General features: G+C 45.9%; 2 protein-coding genes across 4 annotated transcripts; one reads left to right on the top strand and one right to left on the bottom strand.

Annotated features, from left to right (window-relative positions):
* Positions 1-1,202: 1,202 nt before the first annotated feature.
* Positions 1,203-6,462, bottom strand: zbtb25 (zinc finger and BTB domain containing 25). Of its 2 annotated transcripts, none has more exons than XM_055023927.1 (3): positions 6,379-6,462; positions 4,266-4,445; positions 1,203-3,922 (listed from the first exon to the last, which is right to left on the bottom strand). In XM_055023927.1, the coding sequence occupies exons 2-3, from the start codon at positions 4,436-4,438 to the stop codon at positions 2,818-2,820; spliced, it is 1,278 nt and encodes a 425-aa protein (XP_054879902.1). In that variant the 5' UTR covers positions 4,439-4,445; positions 6,379-6,462; the 3' UTR covers positions 1,203-2,817. The 2 variants fall into 2 exon arrangements, with proteins under 2 accessions (XP_054879902.1, XP_054879901.1); XM_055023926.1 differs by lacking the exon at positions 6,379-6,462 and adding an exon at positions 5,887-5,961.
* Positions 6,463-7,107: 645 nt separating this feature from the next.
* zbtb1 (zinc finger and BTB domain containing 1) lies at positions 7,108-14,123 on the top strand. Of its 2 annotated transcripts, none has more exons than XM_055023984.1 (2): positions 7,108-7,317; positions 9,744-14,123. In XM_055023984.1, the coding sequence occupies exon 2, from the start codon at positions 9,748-9,750 to the stop codon at positions 11,782-11,784; it is 2,037 nt and encodes a 678-aa protein (XP_054879959.1). In that variant the 5' UTR covers positions 7,108-7,317; positions 9,744-9,747; the 3' UTR covers positions 11,785-14,123. The 2 variants fall into 2 exon arrangements, with proteins under 2 accessions (XP_054879959.1, XP_054879960.1); XM_055023985.1 differs by lacking the exon at positions 7,108-7,317 and adding an exon at positions 8,188-8,370.
* The last annotated feature ends 2,804 nt before the right edge of the window (positions 14,124-16,927 follow it).

Raw genomic sequence — 16,927 nt, 5'->3', positions numbered from 1 at the left:
TAATAATAATATAATAATAATAATAATAATAATAATAATAATAATAATAGTAATAGTAATAATAATAATAATAATAATAATAGTAATAAGTTTTCATTTATAGAAGCAGCAGAAAAAAGGATGAAGTTTTTCTTCTCCTGTTTCTCTGACTTCCTGTCACACAGGAAATAAACCCCTGAGCTGTTTCACCGATCAGTGATCGATAATCAGTGATCGATGTGCAGCAGGTCTTCATCCTCCTGATCTATTTTTAAATTGTGAGGAAAAGCAGCAGCTTTTGTTTCTATAGAGATGGAGAGTAAAAATACCCCCATCTGTCCCTAAGCAACAGCGCGGCGACCAATCAGACCCTCCGCCAGGTGAGCGCCACTCACTGAGTCCGGGACGAAAGGGATTCTGGGAAATGGAGGAAAATTTGGACTTCAGGTGAAACGCGCTGGTTTCACCTGCAGACAGGTAGGAACTGATCAGCGCCACCTGCAGGCGAGCAAGATAATGTTTCATTGCATATTGTGACGTTTTTACAACAAAAAACTCAAACAGGATAAAAATGATTTTATTTCTGTCACATTTGAGTGAAAAAGCTTCAAGTTTTCATGTTTTCAGATGAGAAAGTAAATTTACTGAAAAATTAGAGAAACAGGACAAATAATAGTTTAATTCTGTTCATCCTAATTTTAAAGATTAATTATTGAGCAGTTTCTGTTTTAAATGTCTTATTTCTCTAATATTTTTTTAGTTTTCTACTTTTATTCTCCTTAATATTTGGGAATTTAAATGGAATATTTCTGAAGTTCTTTCCAGATGCAAAGGCTCCTGGGAAGCCTGAGCATTGGTTTAGGTAAAACAATATGAATCAGTTATAAAATAAAACGAATAAAATAGTAAAAAATATATATATTAAAATATAACTTCTAGTTATAGTAAGAATTCTGCATTTGTTTGCATGTGTTTATGATCATTTATTTAAAGCTGCTTCTCTTTGAATGTCTGAAATACTTTTCTCATTGCTCTACTACCCCCTGCTGGTCTGAACCTGCCAGTGCAGCCAGAGCTCCGCTGTCATTTCTGGTCATTTTATTTTAAATAAATCACATTTTTAACTAATTTCCATTAAAATAACGAATTTATTTTCTACCGAATCAGCTCCTGAGTAATCGATTGGACGAGGGAGAACTCCCAATTAAAGACCTGCGACGTGATTGGTGAAAAAAGGACATTTATTTGCAAAACATTTCCATCGATGAAAAACAAAACGTGTACAAAACACGTTGACACTGAACTTCTTGTTGTTATGGTGAGACACGGAGAGAAAGACGACAGTCACGCGTTCAGTGACATCATGTGACCTCTGACCCCAGCAGTAGCTTTAAAGGAGCATCCTGGATTTTATTTTTTCTGACTTTAGCTAATCTGAACGGGATTATTGGTTATGAATCAACATGCCTGATCGATTCTGACTCTGCTCTCCTCCAATCAGATCTCTGAAACAGAAACTGATCCCAGACGCAAAAATACCACAAAACGTCTCCATGAGCCTGTAAACATCTGACTGATCTAGCTCTGGTGAAAAGTAAGTACATCCCATAAAATCTGTGCCTTGAATTTTGTCCAATCCAATCAGCTCTCTGGACTTTAACTAGGCCATTGAAACACCTTTATTCATGTTTCCGTTGACGACCCGGTTTGAACCAAACTTCATCGAAAAGAAGCCCACCTATCATGACCCGTCCACCGCTGTGTTTACAACCAGCTGTGTTTACAACCAGCTGTGTTTACAACCAGCTGTGTTCCAGCCTGCTCAGGGTCATGACCTTTAACCTTTTCTTGTAAATGAGGCCTTTAGCAGACCATTGCTCTGATTTCAGGCCCAATTTGCTGAACATTCACTAACAAGCAGATCTCTGACATGGATGATGGACCTCAGAAATTTTGACCTTTGACCTGCAGACATTTTGACCTTTGAACTCTTCCCAGGTTAAAGAGCAGCAACACAGCCTCAGATGCTGATTTTGATCCGTTCTGAGAAACGACCAGAAAACGAGAAAAATACCTAAATGGATCCATGACTGACTGAAGATGTTCTAAGATGTTGTTTGTGTCGCTACAGCGACTTTAGCCTTGAAACCAAACATAAGCTAGCTAAGCTATTAGCCTTAGCTATAAGTATTAGTTATAGCTCCTGGTTTTGGCTAATGTTGCTAGCTAGATTTAACACCATTAACTAGCGAAAGCAACATTAGCCACAGTTAATATCATTAAGTTGAGCTAACAACATTAGCTAAAGCTAACGCTCCAGTTCAAATCAAAGGGCCTGAACATTACTCAACGTTTCTGTTCTGTCTGGTTGGAGCTAGCATCATAGCACCTAGCTCAGTATATGTCATCTACCCAGAATGCATTGCAGTGTAAACAACAAGATGAAGTCAGTGTGACAATATTCAGTGTTCTTTTACTAAATTCTGTTGTCAGAACTGACGGGGTGTACTTTCTTTCCAGCAGGATGCCCCGCTCCAGATGTGAGAGCTGATTGGTCAAAAAGCTGCAGATTGTCATGAAGCTTGGAGCTGCCAGGCGGCCGAAGGTCATCAAGGCACGGCTGTCTGCTGATGAAGAGCTGCGGCCCAGCATCCTCTTCCTCACAAGCCGACGCTCTTCATCGCTCTTCCAGGATGAGGGTGACGTCATCATCATCAGTAGGAGCGTTCCACAAAGTTCAACACAAACCAGAGAGAAACTGGGAGAATGACTGGTTTACTCACACACACACACACACACACCTGCACAGGTACTCAGTCCCCAATGATGACATCATCATCACTCGACGGGGACACCGTCCACGCTCTCCTGGGACACCTCTGAGTCCAGCGAGTAGCAGGAGCTGCCGTTGTCCTGTGTGTCCCGGTTGCCGTCCTCGCAGAGCGCGGCCGAGGCCCCGCCCCCTCCGCCCGGCTCGCCGGCGGCGGCGGCGTCGCAGAAGTGGGCGGAGCCCTGGAAGAGCTGGCTGCAGAGGCGGTTGTATCGGTGGAAGCGGCCCGGCTTGCCGGTGTGGCTGTACATGTGTTCCTGCAGCTGGCTCTTGTGGGAGAAGCGCAGGCTGCAGACGGCACAGGCGATCTTTCGCTTGCGGGAGTGGAGCACGGTGGGGGCGGGGCTTGTGCCGCCGTCGCCGTCGCCGCGGCTCCGCCTAAGCTCCGCCGCCAGCTGGTTGGCGAGCACCTGGCTCTGCCGCAGCGCCTCCTCCAGGCAGCCTGCGTCCAGCGGCTCGTCGCCTCCCGGCAGCGGCTCGTCGGCGCCCGCTGGCGGCGGCAGCCCATCCATGAGGCGTGCGGGGTCCAGGGCGTGGCTGAACAGGTGCTCCCTCAGGTCCTCCGGCGAGGAGCAGCGCTCCCCGCAGCGCGGGCACTGCAGCAGCAGGGGGCGCCCTTTGAACAGCGGGCTGCCGCCCTGCGGGGCCCCGTCCTCCGCCTCGCCGTCCTCCTCCTCCACCCGCTCCTGCTTGATGCGGCTGGAGACGTTCGAGTCGTCCGCCGACGTCACAGAGCAGATGTTGCGCAGCGCCGCCTGCTGGTGGTCCTGTGGGACGGCGTCCAATCCCACGGCAAGGGACAGCTGGGACCGCGGCTCTGGGGCCGCCCGGGACGCCGCGGCGGCCTTTGGGACACCCGGCGTGTCTTTGCTGGCCAGCTGGGAGGAGATCTGGATGCCATACAGGTTGGACATGCGGACGCCGTCGGTGGTGGCGTCGGCGGCGGCGTCGCCCGGCTTGCGGCACAGCTGGTAGGCGTGCAGGAACTTGATGCCGTCCTGCAGCCGGCTCTGGTCCACCGGCTGCTTGGGACACATCCCGGTGTACATGATGTGCAGCAGGTAGCTGAAGACGTCCGGCTGGATGTCGGTGGGCTGGATCTTTATACATTCACTGAGGAGGCAGGAGGTCAGAGGTCACCACAGGATCTAAAACAATACATCAGCTAAAATCTGACATCATCTGGATTAAATAAACCTGAATTATCACATCAAAATACACTAACAGACCATTTATTAACATAAACTGATCAACTGGATTAACTCAGATTAACTAATCCCAATAAACTGGTCCAAATCCAAATTCATAATTATAACTCAGGCCAAAATCTAAATCAGGATCAGCTGTGAACAGAGATCATTGATCCTAATCCATGAATCTATAATCCATCAAAACTCCAAAGTCAATCATTTATCATCCGATTAACCATCAGTTTGTTCATCCTCAGGTGTTTTACCTGGACTGGTGGATGAAGATCATCTTGAAGTAGTTGGAGAAAGCGGCCAGAACGGCGCGGTGCGCCTTGAAGTACACGTTACCGATGGCAACGGTGCAGTCGCACAGGAAGCCGAACTCTCTCTGCACGTTGAGCTGCTGCAGCAGGACGAGGCTGTGGGACGACACCTCCATGGCCCGCCTGGAAACCAGAACCGGGTCAGAACCCGACCCAGACCACCCACACAGAACCTTCTACTTTCATCTTTCAACGTTTTACTTTCTGCAATGATGTGCCACCATGGTAACGAGGTATCATTTTTATGACTGATTAGAATCTTAAAAGCTCAAATATTACCTGAACTTTGACCCCTAAACAGCCAGACGGTTTGAAAGAGCAGCAAAAGCAAAGGAGCTGGATTAGCAGAACTAATCCCAATCAGTATAAACTGGTCCAAATCCAGATTAAAAATCATCACAGTCATGTGACCATCATACAGCAACAGTCTTCAGTCAGAGGCCTCCTCAGACGCGTTGCAGCACTGACTGCAGCTGGAGCATTCTAATCCATAACGACTCAATGAAGACACTTTGATGGCATCAGTTATGGAAACATTTCATTTTATTGTATTTATGAAATTTCAGCTTTAAATTTAAGTCAAATTCTTAAAATTAAAGAGATCAGAAGAATTTATTTATTCAACATGATTTCTGTATTTTGTCTCTTTTTAATAATTATTTATATAATTAATTATTAAATAATTAATTAAAGCAATAATTAAATAATTAATTGTAATAATAATTAATTATTTAATATGTAAGTGTGAATAATTAAATTCACACTTTGTGTTCCAATACTGGGAACACTGGGAATACTGAGAACACTGGAAATACTGGGAACACTGGGACCAGCTCCGGTACCAGACGGTTCTTTGAACAGCCGACTCTCCTGCAGAACCTCCATCAAACTGATCTGTCCTCTAAAACCTGAGAAAGCCTGAGTTTTATTTTGAAGGGCCAACATGTTGGGCCTCGGATTTCTTTGCATCGCCTCTGGACCGTTTCCAGCATCCGTAACCATGGTAACGGGCAGCTTCCTGAGGTTTCCGGCCCCTGTTGTCCGTCTCTGATCTGTTTGTGAACACACACCTGGACACACACCTGGACACACACCTGGCTGCTGGGCGTCTGAGCCAGACGTGCACGCGCAGAACCCGAGCGCAAATGGCCCCGCCCACCTCTAAAACCCAGGTCTGACCAGCTGGACATGTGACCTCCGATTGAAGGTCACCCGCAGGATGCCAGCGCACACGCGCAGAGGAAGAGGAGCAGGATGAAGATCGAGGGTGACCATAGCCGGCGCGCGTGCACGCCGCGTCGCGCCCGTCAGGCTGCAGCCTCCATCCATCCATCCCGCTCTCCTCCACACACACACACACACACACACACACACACACACACACACACACACACACACACACACACACACACATACACACACACACACACACACACACACACACACACACACGTCCCCACCAGCAACACCGCGCAAACACAGGCGCGCGAGCACGCGCCCCGAGCCCCGCACACGCGCTCGGTCGGCGCTTGTCGCGCACGCGCCGGATTAATCAGCCTCTTACCGCAGAAACGAGCAGATTGTCTTCAGGAGCCGATTTGCAGCTACAGACGTGATCTCGCGAAGAGTCGCGTCACGTCTCGCGAGAGAACGGATCAAAAGGGCTCCCTGGTCACGTGAACTCACTGGGAAGCCAAATAAATCCTTATCAATAATCAATAATCATCCTAAGCAAAGAGTCCGACAAAACGACAAAGATTTTTATTTAATTTTAAGGTTAAAACCTTGAAAACACTAAAATAACTGAGGCAATAAATCTTATTATCATTATTGTTAATATTATTTCTGCAGTTGGAACCAGAGATTGTTTTCAGGGTGATATGGAAGTCTAGAAATGCATAATAATAATAATAATAATAGTAATAATAATAATAATAATTTATATAAATAAATAAAAATAATGGAAATACTAGAACCATCCAGAAACAACTTTTTCAAAATAAGAAAGTGTTTTTAGTAATTGTCCTAGTTAAATAAAGATAAAATTAAGAAATACTCAGTTAGATGGAGACCAGCTGGTGTCTTTGCTCTAAAGGACTGAAATCAGGAGCTTTTGATCCAAACTCCAGCAGCAGCTCCAGCCTTTACAGCAGGGATATTTGACAGCAGCCAACCTATGAAGCACGGTGGTGGCAGCATCATTCTGTGAAGCACGGTGGTGGCAGCATCATTCTGTAGCTGTCCATCCAACCTGAAAACCTGAAGAATGAAATCAGGTGAAGCAGATTCAACCACTCATCGCTGCTCAAGGTGTGAATACTTTTTTATTAGCTGCAACATATTAAGACCCCTGGAAAATGTAGGTGTGAATTATTTTTCTATCATTAATAAAACATTTGCTCTGACTAGGAGATAAAGATTAGGGTGATGGTAAGGAGGCTTTTTGTCATAGGGGATCTCCTGTAGAGGTCTGTGTTGCAGCAGAACTATAAGCCTCTGACTGAAAACAACTAACACTCCCGGCTGTGGGACACAGCCAGTCCTCTTATAAAACAAGACAATAAATCAATAAAGAGGGATTTGTTTTTTCTAAAATACTTTTATAAATAAATGTTTTGCTTTTCCATTCAACAATTTTTAACAAAGATAGGATTTAAACTCATGATGGGTTCTAAACTTCAGAGTAAAACAGCCTCAGAGTTTGCTTCTGCCTCTGGCCGGCTCGGCTTGCTAATGACGTTAGCAGCTAGCACAGAGAGAGAAACGGAGAACCGGATGTGTTTTATTTTGACACTCTTCAGTGACGTTGCGGCAGTCAGTGCGGAAGTTCTGTCATCCTGCTGGAGGAGGGAAAGGAGAGGCGCCGCTTCGTCTCAACTTTCCGCCCGAAACGCCACAACCTGCCCCGGCAGGAAAAAGCTCCGTCTCCCCGGGAACCGCAGCCCCTCCGCCGCCGACAAACGCAGCTCCTCCGCGGGCCTCCGGCAGACTTCAGGTGAGTTAACGACCTCCTGGCCGGTCCGCGAAGCTGCCTTCGCGGCTACAGCGGAGGGAAAACGGCCTGCTGCCGAGTGCGGTGGCAGTGCGGGGGTGGCGGGTCGTTTGCGGGAGAGATGTGGCTCTGTAGCGCCGCTGTCTGCGTTCAGTCAGGTCGTATCCGGGACGGATTTTCAAAATAAGTGTTGCTTAAGAATGTAAAAAAAATTTTAAAAAATGAGAGAGAGAAAAGAGAATTTCGTAAATATAATGTTTTAAATCAATTAGGCTATATAAAATACAATAAAGTGTAAAATATTTGTTTTAATGCATTTCATTTATTTTAATAAGGTAGTGTAATTAATTTATACATTTAACTGAATTATAACTGTAGTATAAAGTATAAATCTAAATGTTGTTTTAGAACTTTATACGTTTCAGAAACACTTTTTCTAAAACTATGTGTTGTTTTCTGACTGCTATCATATATTCCTCCAGGCTGTGAACCATGTAAAAACATTTTCTATATTCATGTACACTAGAAAGAATTAAAATGTTTCCCAAATGTATTTCATATAATCTGTTTTATTAAAATGCTTTCATTAAGAGCATAATGGAACTAAGTTGAAAAAAGCTTATTTTGATTTTATGACCTAAATACCCACCAAAAATATAATCGTAACTAATGCATGTATTTAAAGTTTTATATGTAAGTATTGTTTTATTTCTATATTTTATTTGCTGATATATTGTGTTACTTTGTTCATTCTAGTTGTTTCTTACAGATAAATATTGCATAAACATTTGAACATGGATGATGAAAAGCTAATACTTTTTGCTGTGGTGCCTCTTGGTGCTAACCTCAGATCAGAACTGCGTGTTGCTCTTTATGATCTTTTACTTTGAAAGTCCCACTTCGGTAACATCCGGTGCAGGCTAGGCTAACACCGAGTAGCTTCCCGCAGCTAGTTACGGATCTCCATTTTAGCTTCGGAGCGCCGCCTGCCTCTCGAAGCTGTCCGACCCCGAACGCAGCCCGTCCTCGCCTCGCGGTGCGTGGAGCTGACAGCCGGTAAGTGCGTGGCGGCTCCCGCAGTAGTTCTGCGGTCGTGGGGGAGTCGTGTGGGCTGAAGAAGCTCCAGGAGGCTGAATGACGTCCCGTTTCTCTGTTTTTATCACGGAGTTCGGAGGCGAAGGAGGCAGAACTTTGTCCAAATATCTGAAAGAAGCAGGAAAACATGTTTTAAAATGATCAAATAAAGCTGATTATTGTTCTAAAGGTAACGGTATGGACCATCTTCTCGGTGGGTTGGTCCAAACGTCTCGGAGAACCAGCCACAGATTTAATGTAGCTGTTGTCTCTCATGTGATCCAGAACCGCATCATTCCGTCCAGAACTTCTTGTTCCTCTGCGGTCATCGTGATGAGGACATCCTGCCTTCCTGCAGGATAAATTTCTGCTTTCCGTCATTTGGACCAGAACCTCCAGTTTCATTAGAGCCTCAGTCCTTCCAGAACCTCCAGGTTCTGCAGCTGTTCTGTGGACTCTGGTTCTGATCTCTCAGGCTTCGTTTCCATTTCGCCTTTTCTTTATAAAACTCTGCTTTTATGCAAATTAAATCAAACAAATAGTTCCTCATGTTTGCAGTAGATGGTGCTACCAGGGATAAACATCCAATGAATCTGCTGCACAAACCTGAGAGTTTTCCTCTGAACATCGACTTTGACTAGGCCATTCTAACCCAGGAATCTGCTTTGATCTAGACCAGGCTCCTACGGTTTTAAATATGTGTGTAACAAATGCGAGTTTTAGTCATTATTCATGCAATAATTGCATTGAATTAGAATCGGTTGGATTGAGAACCAGAGCTGCAACATTTGCTCCACTTTCAGCTGAAAATGTCAAAACCCTACAGAAGAAAAGTTTGAAAACCTTAAAATAATTTAAAGATTTTGTTATTTAACAACAAAACATTTATTGTAGGAGATATTGCATAAAAAATGTGTGTTCAGGGTTGTGTGTGGCATCAATGTTGAAGTTGAGTTGCTAAATATTGAACTGGATTTTTTTTTCAAGGTATCAGAGTAAAGGGGGTTCTCCCACAGATCAGCCGCAAGTGTGGGAAAAGTCAAAGGTCATGAAAACTTCTGCAATATGCAGGGATCTGCATATTGCAAACATGATTTATTCGGATTACTGAGAGATGTCTCACTCTGTCATTCCAGCCACATGGTCCTTCATAGCTGGTTTGTGTCGGTAAGAGGTCTCACTCTGACCGGCTCGGAGGAGCCTCGTATGAATCTGCTTTGTGCAGCAGAAGTTGGTTTCCTGCCCTGAAGCGGCGCTGGAAACCCCCCAGCAGCCTGCTGTGATGACTCGGGTTGAATGTTGCTGAGTCACTGCGGGACTCTTCAGGCGTTAACCTGAGTTCCTGTCGTCTCCAGGGCGATGGCGAGGCCGAGCCACAGCGATCACGTCCTCCAGCAGCTCAACAACCAGCGGGAGTGGGGCTTCCTGTGCGACTGCCTCATCGCCATCGGCGACATCTACTTCAGGGCCCACAAGGCCGTGCTGGCAGCCTGCAGCTCCTACTTCCGGATGATGTTCATCCGCGACCAGCAGGGGGCGGGCCACCTGGACCTCAGCAACATGCAGATCAGCGCCGAGTGCTTCGACCTCATCCTGCAGCTCATGTACCTCGGCCGCATCATGGTGGGCAGCTACGAGTTCGAGGAGCTGAAGGCGTCCATGTCCTACCTGCAGATGTACTACATCCCCGACTCGCTGGAGGACCTCCGAGACATCCGCAGCTCCAACCTCACCCCGTCTTCCTCTGCCTCTTCCTCCTCCTCCTCTTCCTCCAGCTCCTCCACCGGCGTCTCTGGAGGGAAGATGATGTTTGGAGTGCGGATGTACGAGCAGCAGAGGTCCACGGCCCCAGAGGCGGAGCTTCTGCCGAAGGCGTCGACCAGCAGCAGTGCAGGGCGCCCTGCTGTTCCCGTAGCGGCCAGCAGGGCGGCGCAGGCAGTAGTTGTGCCAGCGGAGGAGGTGGCTAGCACACCTTTGATTGTGGCTCCGCCCACAGCGGACAGCGGTGCAGAGCAGCCATGTGACCTGAGAAAGCGACCCGGCGGCAGAAGTTCTGCTCTCAAAGACCGGCCCAGATTCGGCCGCACCTACACCTGCGACGACTGCGGCTTCGTCTTCAGCTGCGAGAAGCTGCTGATCGAGCACATCCTGACCTGCACCAACAGGAAGGCCTACCACCCGCCCCGAGGGAACGCCGAGGGCGACAACAGCTCCAGCAAGGGGGAGAGCTCCGCCTCCGACAGCGCCGAGGAGCAGAGGGTCGTCTGTAAGGGCGAGGACGACTGGGCCGACGGCCGGGCCGACTCGGATCCGCCCGTCAGGTCGCTGGCGGCCGACAGCGAGCCCGGCTCCACCCGCAGCATCAAAGCGGAACCGGAGGAAGGCCTGTTCCCCGAGATCGAGATGGTGCAGGTGGGCGAGCACGCAGCCAGAGACTCGCTGAGGGAGAGGATGGGTTTGACCCGCGAGTCGGAGCCGGGAGTGTCAGGTCTGGAGAGCTGCGGCGAGTCGGCTGAAGGTCACCTGCCGAGCAGCAGCGACTCCGGGATCCCCGCCAAACTCCGCAAGGTCAAGGATGAGAAGCAGGAAGCCGACTGCGCTCCCTGCGAACTCTGCGGCGCTCTTCTGACTGAGGAGGACAAGTCCTCACACTACCTGTCCAACCACATGGGCCACATATGCGCCTGCGGGCGTTGCGGCCAGGTTCTCATCAAAGGCCGGCAGCTGCAGGAACACGCCGAGCGCTGCGGCGAGTCCCACGGCGCCGAGTCGGACTCCCACGGGGAGGATGAGCTGTCGCTGCTGGGGGAGCCTCAGGGGATGGACGAGGGTCTGCTGGACGCCGCCGACCTGGCCTGCCCTCACTGCGGCCTGCTGTTCCAGAACGAGAGCCTGGCGCTGGAGCACGCCTTGACGTGTCACGATCAGGACTTGTTTCGGCCCGTGGCGCTGGAGGAGGGCGGGGAGCCCGACCACCGCCGCAAACACTTCTGCAGCATCTGCGGCAAAGGCTTCTACCAGCGCTGCCACCTGCGGGAGCACTACACCGTCCACACCAAGGAGAAGCAGTTCACCTGCCAGACCTGCGGCAAGCAGTTCCTGCGGGAGCGCCAGCTGCGGCTGCACACCGACATGCACAAGGGCATGGCGCGCTACGTGTGTCCCGTCTGCGACCAGGGAACCTTCCTGAAGCACGACCACGTCCGACACATGATCTCCCACCTGTCGGCCGGAGAAACCATCTGCCAGGTGTGCTTCCAGATCTTCCCAGGCGGCGAGCAGCTGGAGAAGCACATGGACGTCCACCTGTACATCTGTGGCGTCTGCGGGGAGAAGTTCCGGCTCCGCAAAGACATGAGGAGCCATTACAACTCCAAGCACACCAAGAGACTGTAAGGCGTCTGAGGCGTCTGCAGCGTCTGCAGTGTCTGCAGGGTCTGGGGCGTCTGCAGGGTCTGCGGCGTCTGCAGGGTCTGAGGCGTCTGCAGGGTCTGGGGCGTCTGCAGGGTCTGAGGCGTCTGCAGGGTCTGAGGCGTCTGCAGGGTCTGGGGCGTCTGCAGGGTCTGAGCCGTCTGCAGGGTCTGCGGCTTCTGCAGGGTCTGAGGCGTCTGCGGGGTCTGCAGGGTCTGGGCGTCTGCAGGGTCTGGGGCGTCTGCAGGGTCTGGGGCGTCTGCAGGGTCTGAGCCGTCTGCAGGGTCTGCGGCGTCTGCAGGGTCTGCGGCGTCTGCAGGGTCTGCAGCAACTTCCAGAGTCTGTGGTCTCTGCAGCTCCTGCTCTTTGAAGCCATAAATGTGAGAACAAATCAAGCACTTGAACACCAAAAAGTTGACTTTGAATCTGCACTTTGAAGCTTAATGCAGAACCTGAACAGGTGTTCAGACTGCGAGCAGCGAGGCTGGTGATTGGTCGCTTCAGATCATTAAGAGGAAGGGTCGCGCTGCTGAAACCGACCCGGTTCAGATGTTTAGTTCTGTTAGAACCGGGAGAAAACGTCCTAAATGTAGCGGGTTGTAGAACCGGGCCGGAACAGTCTGATGGCGTCGCTCGCAGTTTGAACTCCAGCTCCGGGTTTTAACTCCCGCAGCCAGAACGGTTCTGATCGGTCCACCTGTGAGGAGCCTCTCAGGTGAGGTCACTTCCTGTTTCAGAGCTCGGACTTTTTGATTCCATTTTTAGCCTTGATACCGACCCGTTCTCCAGAATACTAAAAGTTTCTGCAGAGGTTTGGGTTTCAGGTTCTGGTTCTTATTCTCTGTGTGCCTTTGCTGTCGTATCAGAACTCCAAGAAGAAAACACTAGAACCAGTTGGTCAGAACCGGCCCAACTGGTCTGATCTGGGACTGCGATGCCTTACCAGCTTCATCTTCATCACTTCCTGCACAGAACCAGAACCGGTCCCTACACTGACCAACAGAACCAACTCAAACCGGTTAAAACCAGACAGTCTGATTAAAACCAGGTTGGGTCAGAACCGAGCCCAGGACCAGCAGGTTCTGTCGGTCCAGATGGTTCCGATGAGGCTCCGGCATATTGTCAGACTCAAGTAAAGATCAGAACCTGGTGGTTCTGACCCAGAGCGGTCCGGGGGCCATTTGTGGCCCAGAACCGTTTCCAGAACAACAAAAATTTGACCAAAGAGAAAAAATTCAGTATAAAAAGCATCTTATTAGCTTCTTAATATCGTCAATATTTAATTTTAGTGTAAATAATATAAACTTTTAGGGTTTTGAGTCAAAATTGTGTTCGACCCGTTTTCTGGTTCTGTTGATACACAAGTTAGATAGAAAACGATGGAAAAAATGTAATTAATTGAAGAAACTATTTCTAATAAATCATATAGTTTAATGATTTCATTCAATAATTTTATTTATTTAAAATCTTAATCTAAATAGAAAATTATATTTTAATTAAATGTAAAATTGAATATTGTGACTCCAAATACTTTTAAGTTGCTAAAAGTTTGAACTGAATCGTAATAATTTATCTTAATAATAAAAATGCACTGATATAAAAATATTATATTAATTTTCTTCCCTCCATGTTGCTTCTCTGCTTCAGTTGAATACCCACAATCCTTTGCTGCATCACCATCGGTCACATGACCAGATGCATGAAGCTCCGCCCCTTTTACAAACAAATGGCAACAAAATGGAGATAAATATCAGTTATCGCCCCAAACTATTAATCCATATTATTGCTGCACCTGTTAAATTATTATTGATTATTTTATCACTTAAAATATTTTGTGTTTTAATTATTGAGGGATCGTTTCTATGGTAACAAGGCTGATCAGGCATCTAGCCCAGTGGACCTGAACCGGGTCCAGACCCATCGGAGTCATCTTCATGGTCCGGTCGGTTCTGGTCGGTTCTACCTGATGGGCCGAAACCAGACGGCAGATATTTAATCTGGTTCTGTGAACCCAGTAACCGGGAGTTTCACATGCAGAACTGTTGGTCTGGTTCTGGGTCCATTTTCTCTGGTTTTTCCTTCCTGCCAGGCTGGAGGTCAGAGGTCGTTATAGCGACCTCTGACCTCCAGACGAAAAAATCGGCACCAATTTTAGTAAGACTTTATTTTTAAAATCAAACGAGTTGAAGTTGATTTCTGCTGCAGGTTCTGGTTTTGGGTCTGATCCGCTGGTTCTGTTGCGGTTCCGGGTCCAGTTTCACGGTCTGTTCTGGTCACACAGGCCTGGTTCTGCTCTCAATAAACCAAGTGATCTTCTGTTTCAAGCTGCAGTGTTGGCTGGTTTGTTTGAAAAGTCTCATCGTCTTCATCAAAAATCACATTTTTCTAAAGGAAAATATCAAATATTTAAAAAAAATATTTCCACATTAATTTACAAGAAATTTGAAACAGAAAATATGAAATAAATATTTCCTGTTTAACTTAAAAATGTTATTTTCCATGAGTATTTTCTTAAATGTAATGGTAGTTTATATGAACTGGGCTTTGGGTCCAGTGGGTTTCTGTAAATCTCCAAGCCATTGATCTGGAGCTTATACTGTCCTATGGCGCCCCCTGCAGGCCATGAGGGGCATTTTCATCTATATTGCCCTATGGCGCCCCCTGCAGGCCATGAGGGGCATTTTCATCTATATTGCCCTATGGCGCCCCCTGCAGGCCATGAGGAACATTTTCATTCTTATCTCAGAAGAAATTCATCCTCTGGCAAAAAATTAGCAAAGAGACCCTGGTCTATTTTGTAGAAAGACAAAAGGAGTAAATTTCAGACAAAAAGTATGAAAGTTTCATCTTAATCTCAGATGTTTTCTAAATAATTCCTGAGTTTGAAAAGCCAAATTTGCTGGGAAAAAAACTAAAATTTTTAGATTATTTTCAGACATTTTCTATAAAAAAAATGGGGACATTTCTGAGCTGTAAAACTAAAAAGACAAACAAATAAAGAACTTTGAAAAATGTTATTTGAAGATAATTCTCAGAAAAATTCTAGAAAAAATAAGGACATTTCTCAATTTCAAGTTGAAAATTTTCCAGAAAAAAATTTTGAAAATTAAAAAAAAATGGCAAATGTTTGAGTTTGACTGCAAGGGACTGAATGATGTGAATTAGCTGTTATTATAACAATCTGATATGGCAACATTTATGTTGGAGTTTTTTTTAAATGGTTAATTATCATCAAAAGAAAAAATAAATTGACCTTTCAAACTCAAACTTTTTTCTAGAAAATGTCTGAGTTTGAAAGGCCAATATTTCTCTGTTCATCTTTCTATGAGGTCTAAAATCAGACACACTTCCTGTTTCTACCTGAGAGGTCAAAGGGTCACCAGCTGATGAAGCAGCTTTAATCCAGGAGATGCTGGATGATCCATTTTGATGGGATTAATCTGAGCTGATCTCCAATCAGCCAGAAACCTCGTTATGCTGATGGGCCGATGTGCCGATCGGGACACGACCCGAAAAAACATTCGAATCCAGTAAAACTCAGAAAACATGACGACATAGTTCTGCATCTCAGCACTTTGTCTGGAAGGCAAAAGCTGCCAAATTTATCCATCAACTATGAGGAGGCCAAAACTTCTGCTTCCTTTCCTCACAGACACTTTGGACTTTATTTCTTTGACTCATTTTGACAAAATGACACACAAGGATTTGATTTTCAACATGTGACATTCACTGCAGATTTTCCTCAGATTTGATTAAAGTTTTATATTTTGTTTAGCAAACATTAAAAATTGGCACTGATGTTTTTTTTATTTTCTGCCTGATTTTATTTTTCATCCAAACTCATTAAAAAGCCATAAAAACATATTTGTTTTCTAACGGGAATAATAAAGACAGAAATTAAATTATAATAGTTTTATTTAGAAATCCAAACTTAGACTAAAGGAAAAGAAGAAAAATTAAAATTATCCAAACCGATTTTAATTTGTCAGATTTGCACCAGCAAAGCCAAACTTCTGCTTCAATAACGGAGGAATATGGATAAAAAGGCTGATTTGTTCCATTTTGTTTTACACTATTTTAAATTGTAATCAATTTATGTTTCGATTTAATTTCTCCTCTTCTTTTAACGATTTAAATGTAGTTAATAATCTATGTCAAATTATGTAATTCAATTAAAAAATACTGTATTTATTCCAAAGAAAAATTAAATAAAACTTGGATCAATGATGCTGTGGTCAGGACAGAGCTCCAGTAGCAGTCAGCGTTGCAGGAATCAGAGGAGGCCTCTGACTGAAAGCAGATCCACAGTAAAATGTCCTGGATGACATCATCAGCTCTGCTAATCCACCTCTTTTGCTTTTGCCTCTCGTCTGTATGACTCTGGCTGTTGCTTTAGAGATGCTGGAGTAGGGGATCGTTTCTGCTCTGCAGCCATCAAACCTTTTTTTCATCTCTGGGACTGTTTGGGTCTGATTTTGATTTTACTAAAGTGAGTCAAAGGAAAATGACTGAAAACAACCTTTTTGTTTGACAAACACTGAAACTGCAGTGTTTGAGTTGTGAATTATTCAGACTCTCCACGGCGGTTCAGAGGCTGTTGGTGTTTTTTACCTGGAGAACTTTCTGTTCCCTTCAAGTCAAACTTTGACCCGGAACGTTCCAGCAAACATTTGCAACATTAGCAGCGTGTTTATTGTTGACCAAAGGGTCCGGCGGGATCCAGTCAGAAAGCTGGTATGAACGTTCAAATGAGATGGAACCGACCAATCAGAGCGGAGCGTGGACAGGCGGCAGATTAATGAAAAAAATCAGATCAGCAGCCGTAATCTGATGATCCTGGGAACAAAAGCACAAATCAAACTGGTTTATGGTCAAGTCCAAGTCTTTAGGTGTCGCTTTTCAAGCAGCAAGTGGGAAACGTAAATACTGGAGGTTTTAATGTCGCTCAGTTCCTGGCACTAAAGTTTATTAGTTAGTTTTAGATTTGAAGGTTTTTCTTTCTTTAACTCAAATCTAACAGTTTTAACTCTGATTTGGCAAAACAAAAAGAAAGAATATGGCTTTTATTGAGATAAGAAGCAGCATCTTAAAATCCAAAACTAATTTTTGCTGCTAAATTTTTGAATAA

Source organism: Poeciliopsis prolifica, unplaced genomic scaffold (assembly GCF_027474105.1).
Source record: "Poeciliopsis prolifica strain line A6 unplaced genomic scaffold, Auburn_PproV2 SCAFFOLD111, whole genome shotgun sequence".
NCBI classification, from domain to species: domain Eukaryota; kingdom Metazoa; phylum Chordata; class Actinopteri; order Cyprinodontiformes; family Poeciliidae; genus Poeciliopsis; species Poeciliopsis prolifica.
The sequence above is the reverse complement of the archived record's forward strand: the minus strand, read 5'-3'. Positions and strand labels throughout refer to the sequence as shown.

What these genes read in the sequence shown, in the direction of transcription:
- zbtb25 (XM_055023927.1), bottom strand. Translation starts at nt 4,438, where the DNA reads ATGGAGGTGTCGTCCCACAGCCTCGTCCTGCTGCAGCAGCTCAACGTG. An exon ending in ATCTTCATCCACCAGTCCAG is followed by an intron (nt 3,923 to 4,265) that starts GTAAAACACCTG and finishes CTGCCTCCTCAG; the next exon opens with TGAATGTATAAAGATCCAGC.
- zbtb1 (XM_055023984.1), top strand. Translation starts at nt 9,748, where the DNA reads ATGGCGAGGCCGAGCCACAGCGATCACGTCCTCCAGCAGCTCAACAAC.